Below are 11,206 nucleotides of genomic sequence, written 5' to 3' on the forward strand. Positions count from 1 at the left end.
TCACCGTAGTGTGAAGAGCGGTTCGAACTCGGTTTTTTAAAGGAGCTTCCTTGTCATTGAACTTAAGATTTACACCCATATGAACACAGAGGCCATAGTTTTACTCCGATTTACGCGAATTAACAGGGAGTATAATTAACATTCTAACTGCATATAGAATCTTACCGGGATCAGAAGATTGTTCCATTTTATAGAAATTTCTTTATTAGAAAAACCATATTTGCCACTCTTCTTATTTAAAGAAGAGTAGTGAGGACTTCGTTCTCACTACTTAGTACTGTTGATTTGAGTTACGAATGGGGACTAACTAAATTCATTATACACTATTATAAAAAAGCGTTCCACAATCGTGAACGGACGGTGACAAAATGAAACGGAAACGTTCACAAAAATTCAAAACGGAATGTTCACGATTTCGTCCGCGGTCGTTCACGATTTCATGAACGACATTCGTTTTTCTTTGGCCATGAAAACTCTTAAAATAATCGTTAGACGTTGTTATGGCAATTCCACCGGTGGTGCAATGCAGGCAACACAGGTTCGAGTCACGGTACCGGAAATCTTTTTTAATTTTGTTTATAAGTTCGTAACCATTGTGTTTACAGATCGTGAACGCTGGTTGTTGTTTTGACAACACATGGTGTCATTTTAACGTTGTCAGGTTGACCCCATCTATTCTCAGTTTGACAACACATGTGTGTTGATTCACTTTCATGAACGGATCGTTTTGAAATGACCACGCCGTTCATGATTTTTTTTATGGGTGTAGGTCGTGCTTAATTTTATTGCAGCTTACTATAGAGAATTTCGACTTTATTTATATTTAATTTTATATTTTCAGAAAATTTTCAACCATATCGAAAGTTTGGGTAACATGGCTCCTCTTAAATCGACTAACCAGTACACAACAAGTTCTCTCCATGAACCAGTAAAAATTTTGGCTAATCAGGAAAGTTTGGCTTATTTTCCACCCAAAACCATACCGGAATTTTTTCATGAATGTTGTGAAAAATTTAAAAATTCACCAGCTCTTGCATATGACAATTCTTCGGAAGAACAAGGATCTAATGATAAATCATGGAACTACGTAACCTATGGTGAATATGAAGGCCATGTTGAAAAAGCAGCCTTAGCTTTAATCTATCTGGGAGTAGAACAACGGACATCGGTTAGTGTTCTAGCATACAATAGTCCCGAATGGTTTTACATACAATTTGGAGCATTACGTATTAATGCCGTGGTTGCTGGAATTTATACAACCAATTCGGCAGAAGCAGTTTTTCATATTCTCTCAACATCGGACTCATCTGTGGTGATTGTCGACAGTAGCCATCAAATGGCTAAAATTCGTGAAATACGATCACGTTTACCTATGCTAAGGGCAGCAGTTCAATTGTATGGGCCCTATGATTTTAGTGAAAAGGATCAAAGAGATGGCTATTATCGTTGGGAAGATTTGATGAGATTAAATTTGAGTGATACATTGGGGCCAGAGTTGGTATTACGTGAACGTAATGTGGCGCCCAACGAGTGTGCATTATTGATATACACAGTAAGTGGAGATTGGATTTCCTATTATCTTCGCTAAGAAGGACAAATTTTATTATTTTTTTTTTTATTTTTAACATTTACAGTCCGGTACAACGGGCATGCCCAAGGGAGTTATGTGTTCACATGATGGCATCCTTTATTTAACCCATGCCATATATGAAAAACTGGACAATTTATATCCATGTAAAGAAAGGACGGTAACCTATTTACCCCTAAGTCATATAGCACCTCAATATTTCGATATATTCATGAGCATGGAGAATGGTTCGCTGGTATATTTTGCTGATAAAAATGCCCTAAAGAGTACCTTAACCTCAACTATGTTAAAGGCCAGACCTACGCGGTTTTTTGGAGTACCTCGAGTATTTGAAAAATTTCATGAAAAATTTATGCAAATGGAAGCTACACTATCGCTAAAGGAAAAATACCTAAGAAGTCTTGCCAGATCAATGATGATGCATTACCATTTGGATAGGATAGAAGGGTAAGCCAATAAAACAGTCAAATTTGGTTTGGCTTTGAATCATTGGTCATAACCCTTTACAGAAAACCCACATCTTCTTGGAAATATTGGTGGGCTTCCAAACTAACTCAACGTATGAAAGAATCTTTGGGTTTGGACCAATTGAAACTATGTATGGTGGCCGCTGCTCCCACCTCCTTGGAATTGAAACATTTCTTTTTGAGTCTAGATTTACCTCTTACCGAAGCTTTTGGTATGTCCGAAACCAGTGGTGGAATTTTATACAATTTAGATATGGCCAATTTGGCGACGGCAGGGAAACCTCTACATGGTATAGAAACTAAAATTCTAAATGCCAATGCTAAAGGTGAAGGCGAGGTTGGTAACATAATCGATAACTTGGTTAATTTGGCATAATTGGTTTTTGTTTCTTCCAATTTTCAGCTTCTTGTTCGAGGTCGTTGTAATTTTATGGGCTATGTGAAAGAACCTGAAAAGACCAAAAATGCTTTTACCATGGATAACTGGATTTTTACAGGCGATTTAAGTTCCATCGATAATGATGGTAATGTCTATATAAACGGCCGTTTAAAGGAACTCCTAATTACAGCCGGTGGAGAGAATATTCCACCAATCCTAATTGAAGCGTCCATTAAAAAAGAACTGCCCTGTATTAGTAATGTATTCGTGATTGGTGATAAAAGAAAATATCTAACTGTACTTTTGACTTTTAAGGTAAGTTTCGTTTTTTGTTAATTTTTTATACCCTACGCCACACTGTGGAACAGGGTATTATTTTTTTTTGAGACTTAGACCGAAGGACAGACAAAAAGACAGAAGCAAGAGGTAAATAAGACCGTAGCCTTTTAGAGGATCAATATCTAAATTATGAAAATTTGTATATCCAAAACTATGTGAGTCCACCAGTTTAATATTAGAAATGTTTAACGAAATTATATTACACACACCGATATGATAAAAATAAACACACTATGAAAAAGGGCATTATAAGTTAGTGCATATGTTTGCAACACCCAAAAGGAGACGACAGACACACATGATATGATTAGGAAAATTACTTAAGGCCGGAAAATATTGTCAAAGTTTTATTTCTATAGAAAATGTTGTCAAAATTGTATTTCTATAAACAATTTTGTCAAAAATTGTATTTCTATGGAAAATTTTGTCAAAATTTAATTTCTATAGAATAATTTGTCAACAGTTTAGTTCTATAAAAAAAATTGTCAACAGTTTAGTTCTATAGAAAATTTTGTCTAAATTTTATTTCTTTAAAAATTTTTGTCAAAATTTTATTTCTATAAAAAATTTTGTCAAAATTTTATTTCTACAGAAAATTTTGTCACCATTTTATTTCTGTAGACAACTTTGTAAAAATTTTATTTCTACAGAAAATTTTGTCACCATTTTATTTCTGTAGACAACTTTGTCAAAATTTTATTTCTATAGAAAAATTTGTCAACAGTTTAGTTCTATAGAAAATTTTGTCAAAATTTTATTTCTATAGAAAATTTCATCAAAATTTTATTTCTATAGAAAATTTTGTCAAAATTTTATTTCTGTAGAAAATGTTGTCAACATTTTATTTCTTTAGAAAATGTTGTCAAAATTCTTTTCTGTAGAAAATTTTTTCAACAATTTATTTCTATAGAAAATGTTGTCAAAGTTTTATTTCTATAGAAAATGTTGTCAATATCGTATTTCTATAAACAATTTTGTCAAAAATTGTATTTATATGGAAAATTTTGTCAAAATTTTATTTCTATAGAAAAATTTGTCAACAGTTTAGTTCTATAGAAAAATTTGTCAAAATTTTATTTCTATAGAAAATTTTGTCAAAATTCTTTTCTGTAGAAAAATTTGTGAACAATTATTTATTTCTATAGAAAATAACAGGTTGGCTGATAAGTCCCCGGTCTGACACATAGATGGCGTCGCTAGTATTAAATGCATATTATTTTTATATAGTACCAACCTTCAAATGATTCGTGTCAAAATTTGACGTCTGTAAGTCAATTAGTTTGTGAGATAGAGCGTCTTTTGTGAAGTAACTTTTGTTATTGTGAAAAAATGGAAAAAAAGGAATTTCGTGTTTTGATAAAATACTTTTTTCTGAAGGGAAAAAATATGGTGGAAGCAAAACCTTGGCTTTATAATGAGTTTCCGGACTCTGCCCCAAGGAAAATCAACAATAATTGATTGCTATGTAAAATTCAAGCGTGGTGAAATGAGCACGGAGGACGGTGAACGCAGTGGACGCCATAAAGAGGTGGTTACCGCCGAAAACATCAAAAAAATCCACAAAATGATTTTGAATGACCGTAAAATGAAGTTGTTCGAGATAGCAGAGGCCTTAAAGATATCAAAGGACCGTGTTGGTCATATCATTCATCAATATTTGGATATGCGGAAGCTCTGTGCAAAATGGGTGCCGCGCGAGCTCACATTTGACCAAAAACAGCAACGTGTTGATGTTTCTGAGCGGTGTTTGCAGCTGTTAACTCGTAATACACCCGAGTTTTTCCGTCGATATGTAACAATGGATGAAGCATGGCTCCATCACTACACTCCTGAGTCCAATCGACAGTCGGCTGAGTGGACAGCGACCGGTGAACCGTCTCCGAAGCGTGGAAAGACTCAAAAGTCCGCTGGCAAAGTAATGGCCTCTGTTTTTTGGGATGCGCATGGAATAATTTTTATCGATTATCTTGAGAAGGGAAAAACCATCAACAGTGACTATTATATGGCGTTATTGGAGAGTTTGAAGGTCGAAATCGCGGCAAAACCGCCCCATATGAAGAAGAAAAAAAAAGTGTTGTTCCACCAAGACAATGCACCGTGCCACAAGTCATTGAGAACGATGGCAAAAATTCATGAATTGGGCTTCGAATTGCTTCCCCACCCACCGTATTCACCAGATCTGGCCCCCAGCGGCTATTTCTTGTTCTCAGACCTCAAAAGGATGCTCGCAGGGAAAAAAATTTGGCTGCAATGAAGAGGTGATCGCCGAAAGTGAGTCCTATTTTGAGGCCAAAATGGTATCAAACTACTACCAAAATGGTATCAAAAAAGTGGAAGGTCGTTATAATCGTTGTATCGCTCTTGAAGAGAACTATGTTGAATAATAAAAACGAATTTTGACCAAAAAATGTGTTTTTCTTTGTTAGACCGGGGACTTATCAGCCAACCTGTTATTGTCAAAATTTTATTCCCATAGAAAATTTTGTCAAAATTTTATTTCTATAGCAAATTGTGTCAAAATTTTATTTCTATAGAAAAACTTTTCAACAGTTTATTTCTATAGAAAATTTTATTTCTATAGAAATTTTTTTCAAAATTTTATTTCTGTAGAAAACTAGCTCAAAATGTCATTTCTGTATAAAATTTTGTCGAAATTTTATTTCCATAAATTTTTTTTTTTAATTTTATTTCTATAAAAAATTTTGTCAAAATTTTATTTCTACAGAAAATTTTGTCAACATTTTATTTCTATAGAAAATTTTTTCAAAATTTTATTTCTATTGAAAAATTTGTCAACAATTTAGTTCTATAGAAAATTTTGTCAATATTTTACTTCTACAGAAAATGTTATCAAAATTGTATTTCTATAGAAAATTTGTCAAAATTTTATTTCTATAGAAAATTTTGTGAAAATTGTATTTCTATAGAAAAATTTGTCAACAGTTTAGTTTTAAAGAAAATTTTATCCCAATTTCATTTCTATTGAATTTTTTTTCAAAATTTTATTTCTGTAGAAAATTTGATCAAAATTGTATTTCTGTATAAAATTTTGTCGAAATTTTATTTCTATAGAAAAATTTGTCAACAGTTTAGTTTAATAGAAAATTTTGTCAAAATTTTATTTCTATAGAAAATTTTGTCACAATTTTATTTATATAGAAAAATTTGTAAACAGTTTAGTTCTATAGAAAATTTTGTCGAAATATTATTTCTATAGAAAATTTTGTCAAAATATTTTTTTCTATGGAAAATTTTGTCACAATTTTATTTATATAGAAAAATTTGTCAACATATATAGAAAATTTTTTCAAAATTTTATTCCTGTAGAAAATTTGGTCAAAATTTATTTATGTATAACATTTTGTCGAAATTTTATTTCTGTAGAAAATGTTGTCAAAATCTTGTTTCAATAGAAAAATTTGTCAAAATTTTATTTCTATAGAAAAATTTGTCAACAGTTTAGTTCTATATAAAATTTTTTGAAAATTTTATTCCTGTAAAAAATTTGGTCAAAATTTATTTATGTATAAAATTTTGTCGAAATTTTATTTCTGTAGAAAATTTTGTTAAAATCTTGTTTCTATAGAAAAATTTGTCAACAGTTTAGTTCTATATAAAATTTTGTCAAAATTTTATTTCTGTAGAAAATGTGATCAAAATTTTATTTCTATAGAAAAATTTGTCAAAATTTTATTTCTATATAAAATTTTGTCAAAATATTTTTTTCTATGGAAAATTTTGTCAAAATTTTATTTCTATAGAAAAATTTGTCAACAGTTTAGTTCTATATAAAATTTTTTGAAAATTTTATTCCTGTAAAAAATTTGGTCAAAATTTATTTATGTATAAAATTTTGTCGAAATTTTATTTCTGTAGAAAATTTTGTTAAAATCTTGTTTCTATAGAAAAATTTGTCAACAGTTTAGTTCTATATAAAATTTTGTCAAAATTTTATTTCTGTAGAAAATGTGATCAAAATTTTATTTCTATAGAAAAATTTGTCAACAGTTTAGTTCTGTATTAAATTTTGTCAAAATTTTATTTCTGTAGAAATTTTTGTCAAAATCTTGTTTCTATAGAAAAATTTGTCAACAGTTTAGTTCTATATAAAATTTTGTCAAAATTTTATTTCTGTAGAAAATGTGATCAAAATTTTATTTCTGTATAAAATTTTGTCAAAATTGTATTTCTATAGAAAATTTTGTCAACACTTTATTTTTGTAGAAAATTTTTTCAACAATTTATTTCTATAAAAAATTTTGTCAAAGTTTTATTTCTATAGAAAATTTCGACAAAATTTTATTTCTATAAAATAATTTGTCAAAATTTTATTTCTATAAAAATTTTTTTCAAAATTTTATTTCTAAAAAAATGTTGTCAAAATATTTTTTCTATAAACAAATTTGTCAACAGTTTAGTTCTATAGAAATTTTTGTTAAAAGTTTATTTCTATAGAAAATTTCTATATTTCTATAGAAACTGTTGTCAAAATTTTATTTCTATAAACAATTTTGGCGAAATTTTATACAGAAATAATTTTGTTAAAATTTTATACAGATAATGTTGTTAAAATTTTATTTCTATAAATTTTTTTTTTCAAAATTTTATTTCTATAAAAAATATTGACAAAATTTTATTCCTATAGAAAATTTTGTCAAAATTTTATTCCTATAGAAAATTTTGTCAAAATGTTATTTCTATAGCACATTGTGTAAAAATTTTATTTCTATAGAAAAATTTTTCAACAGTTTATTTCTATAGAAAATTTTATCCAAATTTTATTTCTATAGAAAATATTTTCAAAATTTTATTTCTGTAGAAAATTAGCTTAAAATGTTATTTCTGTATAAAATTTTTGCGAAATTTTATTTCCATAAAATTTTTTTTTTCAAACTTTTATTTCTATATCAAAATTTGTCAACATTTTATTTCTATAGAAAATTTTGTCAAAATTTTATTTCTATTGAAAAATTTGTCAACAGTTTAGTTCTATAGAAAATTTTGTCAAAATTTTATTTCTATAGAAAATGTTATCAAAATTTTATTTCTATAGAAAATTTTGTCAACAGTTTAGTTCTAAAGAAAATTTTATCCAAATTTAATTTCTATAGAAATTTTTTTTCAAAATTCTTTTCCTCTGTTGGTTAAGCTACTCTTGTAGTTTAGTCAATGTATGGTTTTAAGCTGAAATAAAAAAACGACAACAATGCTTAAAGAACAAAACCAACAATAACAAAACAAAACAAATGAAAATTTTATTTCTGTAGAAAATTTAATCAAAATTTTATTTCTGTAGAAAATTTGATAAAAATTTTATTTCTGTATAAAATTTTGTCGAAATTTTTTTTCTACAGAAAAATTTGTCAACAGTTTAGTTCTATAGAAAATTTTGTCAAAATTTTATTTCTATAGAAAATTTTGTCAAAATTTTATTTCTATAGAAAATTTTGTCAAAATTTTATTTCTATAGAAAATTTTGTCAAGATTTTATTTCTGTAGAAGATTTGATCAAAATTTATTTCTGTATACAACTTTGTCGAAATTTTATTTCTGTAGAAAGTTTTATCTAAATTTTATTTCTATAGAAAATTGTGTCAAAATTTTATTTCTGTAGAAAATTTGATCAACATTTTATTTCTGTATACAATTTTGTCAAATTTTATTTCTATAGAAATTGTTGTCCAAATTTTATTTCTATAAAAAATTGTGTACAAATTTTATTTCTATAAAAAAATTTGTTAAAATTTTACTTCTATAGAAAATTTTGTCAAAATTTTATTCCTATAAAAAATTTTGTCAAAATGTTTCTTCTGTAGAAAGACTTGTCAACAGTTTAGTTATATAGAAAATTTTATCCAAATTTTATTTCTGTACAAAATGTTGGCAAAATTTAATATTTTTTTAGATATTATTTCTATATAAAGTGCTGCCAAAATTTTATTTCTATAGAAAATGTATTTGTATAGATTTTTTTTAAATATTATTTCTATACAAATTTTTGTTAAAATTTTCTATAGAAATATTATTCCATTTTTGATAGAATTCTACCAACTGTGGCAACCTTGCGTGCCCTTGAATCGATCAAGTCATGTCCGTCCGTCTGTCTGTGAACACATTTGTTTAATCCTAGTCTACGTAGCAGTTTTAGTTCAATCGACTTCGAATTTGGCGCAGATATGTATTTTGGTTAAAAATAGAGTTAGTTTTTGGAAGAAATCAGCTCAGATTTAGATATAGGTCACATGTATGCCTTTTGCTCGACATACACTCATATGACGCCAGACGCCAAAGTTTTACTACGATTTATGTGAAAATTTGCACAGGGTATAGAATTGACATTCTAGCTAGGCAAGCTAAATTTGGTCAAAATCGGCTCAGAGTTAGATACAGCTTTCCAAATATATCCTTAGGCAGATTTACGCTCATATAACCACAGAGGCCAAAGTATTATTCTGGTTTACATATATATATTCTTTCAATTTGGGCAAATAAGATCACATTACCCACATTTTCCTTGCTTTGTAGACTGTTTTACTGTTTAATAGATAGGAAGAATTGTTGATTTGGTAAATTTTGAAAAATAAAAGTTACTTCACAATTTTTCTATAGAATTAAAAATTTGACAATATTTTCAATACAAAAATAAAATTTTTACAAAATTTTCTATAGGATTTTGTTTTTTTTTTTTTAATTTTGATAAAATATTCTATAAAAATAAAATTTTGATGAAATTTTCTATAGAAAAAAAATTGGACAACATTTTCAATACAAAAAAAATGTTGACAAAATGTTCTATAAAAATAAAATTTTGACAAAATTTTCTATAAAAATAAAATTTTGACAAAATTTTCTATAGAAATAAAATTTTGACAAAATTTTCTATAAAAATAAAATTTTTACAAAAATTTCTATAAAAATAAAATTTTCACACAATTTTCTACAGAAATAAAATTTTGACAAAATTTTCTACAGAAAAAAAATTTTCTATAAAAAAAGAAATTTTGACAAAATGTTTATATCATATTCTACTTACTGTAATGGCAAGTCTGCAAATCATAGAATCGGTTAAGATTTATTGGCGAGATCTAGCCCATACCGCCGCTGCTAAGTAGCAAAAATTGTAAAAATGATGTCAACTATTTTGGTTTGTAAATTGTGTGAAAGATATAATATAGTCGGACACGTCCAACTTTAGACTTTTCTTACTTGTTGCTTATTAACTTTGTGCTCCGCCCCAGGGCATTAGACGATTTAAATTTTAAGTCTAGGGATCTGGTAGAAGTAAAAAAAATTGTCCCAGTTCGATTCAAATTTAAATATGTTATATTCATATGGGAGCAAAAATCTTCATCTAGCAACCAAGAAAGTTGAAATGGCATCGTAATTATAGATCTACAAATTGGTGCAGGATATATTATAGTCGATCGGGTATAATATAGTCGCCCGATTAGAACTTTATAACTTCATTATTTGTTTGGTATCTATTCTCTTTGCAGACTGAAATGGATCCCCATTCGGGATATCCTTTGGATAAATTACTGAACGAAACTATAGAATGGCTACAACAATTGGGTTTCCATTATACCCATCTATCCCAAATGCTCCATATAGATATGCCTGAAAATCTACAGAATTTCAATCCTTGTAGTGTACATGTGAAACTAGATGAAAAAATTAAATTAGCCCTCAAAGCTGGCATTGAAAGATACAATGAAAAGGCTATTTCAAATGCTCATCGCGTACAATATTTTAGAGTTTTACCACATGATTTTAGTTTTGCTACCGATGAATTGGGTATGTTCATTAAAAATATATATATATTTCTAATTATTTTTTATTTATTTATTTTTTTTTTTTTAATTTTTTTTATGCAGGACCAACATTGAAGACTCGACGAAATATTATTATAGAAAAATATTCTAAAATTATTGATCAAATGTATAAGCAATAATTGTCTGTTTTAGAATAAGACGTATTTTAATAATTTTAAGATTTATTCGATGAAACAGTACATCCTGAGATATTTTATCCACTACCGATAAAGTTAAGGATAAGAAAAATTTTTTGTAATAAACTCATGAATAATCTATGTGGCATACAATGGAGAATTTACGTGGGGGTATAACTAAGAGTTGATGGCCTATAATTACAGTCTCTTTTCCAGAAAAGTTTTGGACAAACAACTCATATTACTACGAATAGATTTCGCAAAGCTCATAGTAGTATATAGCAATAGGGTATATTTGCCAGATCTCATTATCCCAATTGAGGCTTAAAATAATCTCTGCAAAAATATTTAAACTTCCGATTAATTCATATTTATAATTGATATTAAAAGACCAATAAACTGTATTTCCATCAATAAAATAATATTTTTTTATATATAAATACTGAATAAATTAGATCCATTAAATATGGGTCATGCATCATGAC

At 27.9% G+C, this 11,206-nt stretch overlaps 1 protein-coding gene across 1 annotated transcript; it reads left to right on the forward strand.

Annotated features, from left to right (window-relative positions):
• The first annotated feature begins 845 nt into the window (after positions 1 to 845).
• LOC142223687 (long-chain-fatty-acid--CoA ligase heimdall-like) lies at positions 846 to 10,874 on the forward strand. The gene is made up of 6 exons (XM_075293542.1): positions 846 to 1,552; positions 1,635 to 2,035; positions 2,098 to 2,392; positions 2,459 to 2,749; positions 10,270 to 10,567; positions 10,648 to 10,874. The coding sequence occupies exons 1-6, from the start codon at positions 875 to 877 to the stop codon at positions 10,722 to 10,724; spliced, it is 2,040 nt and encodes a 679-aa protein (XP_075149657.1). The 5' UTR covers positions 846 to 874; the 3' UTR covers positions 10,725 to 10,874.
• The last annotated feature ends 332 nt before the right edge of the window (positions 10,875 to 11,206 follow it).

The sequence above is a fragment of the Haematobia irritans genome, chromosome 2 (assembly GCF_050003625.1).
Source record: "Haematobia irritans isolate KBUSLIRL chromosome 2, ASM5000362v1, whole genome shotgun sequence".
Taxonomy (NCBI): domain Eukaryota; kingdom Metazoa; phylum Arthropoda; class Insecta; order Diptera; family Muscidae; genus Haematobia; species Haematobia irritans.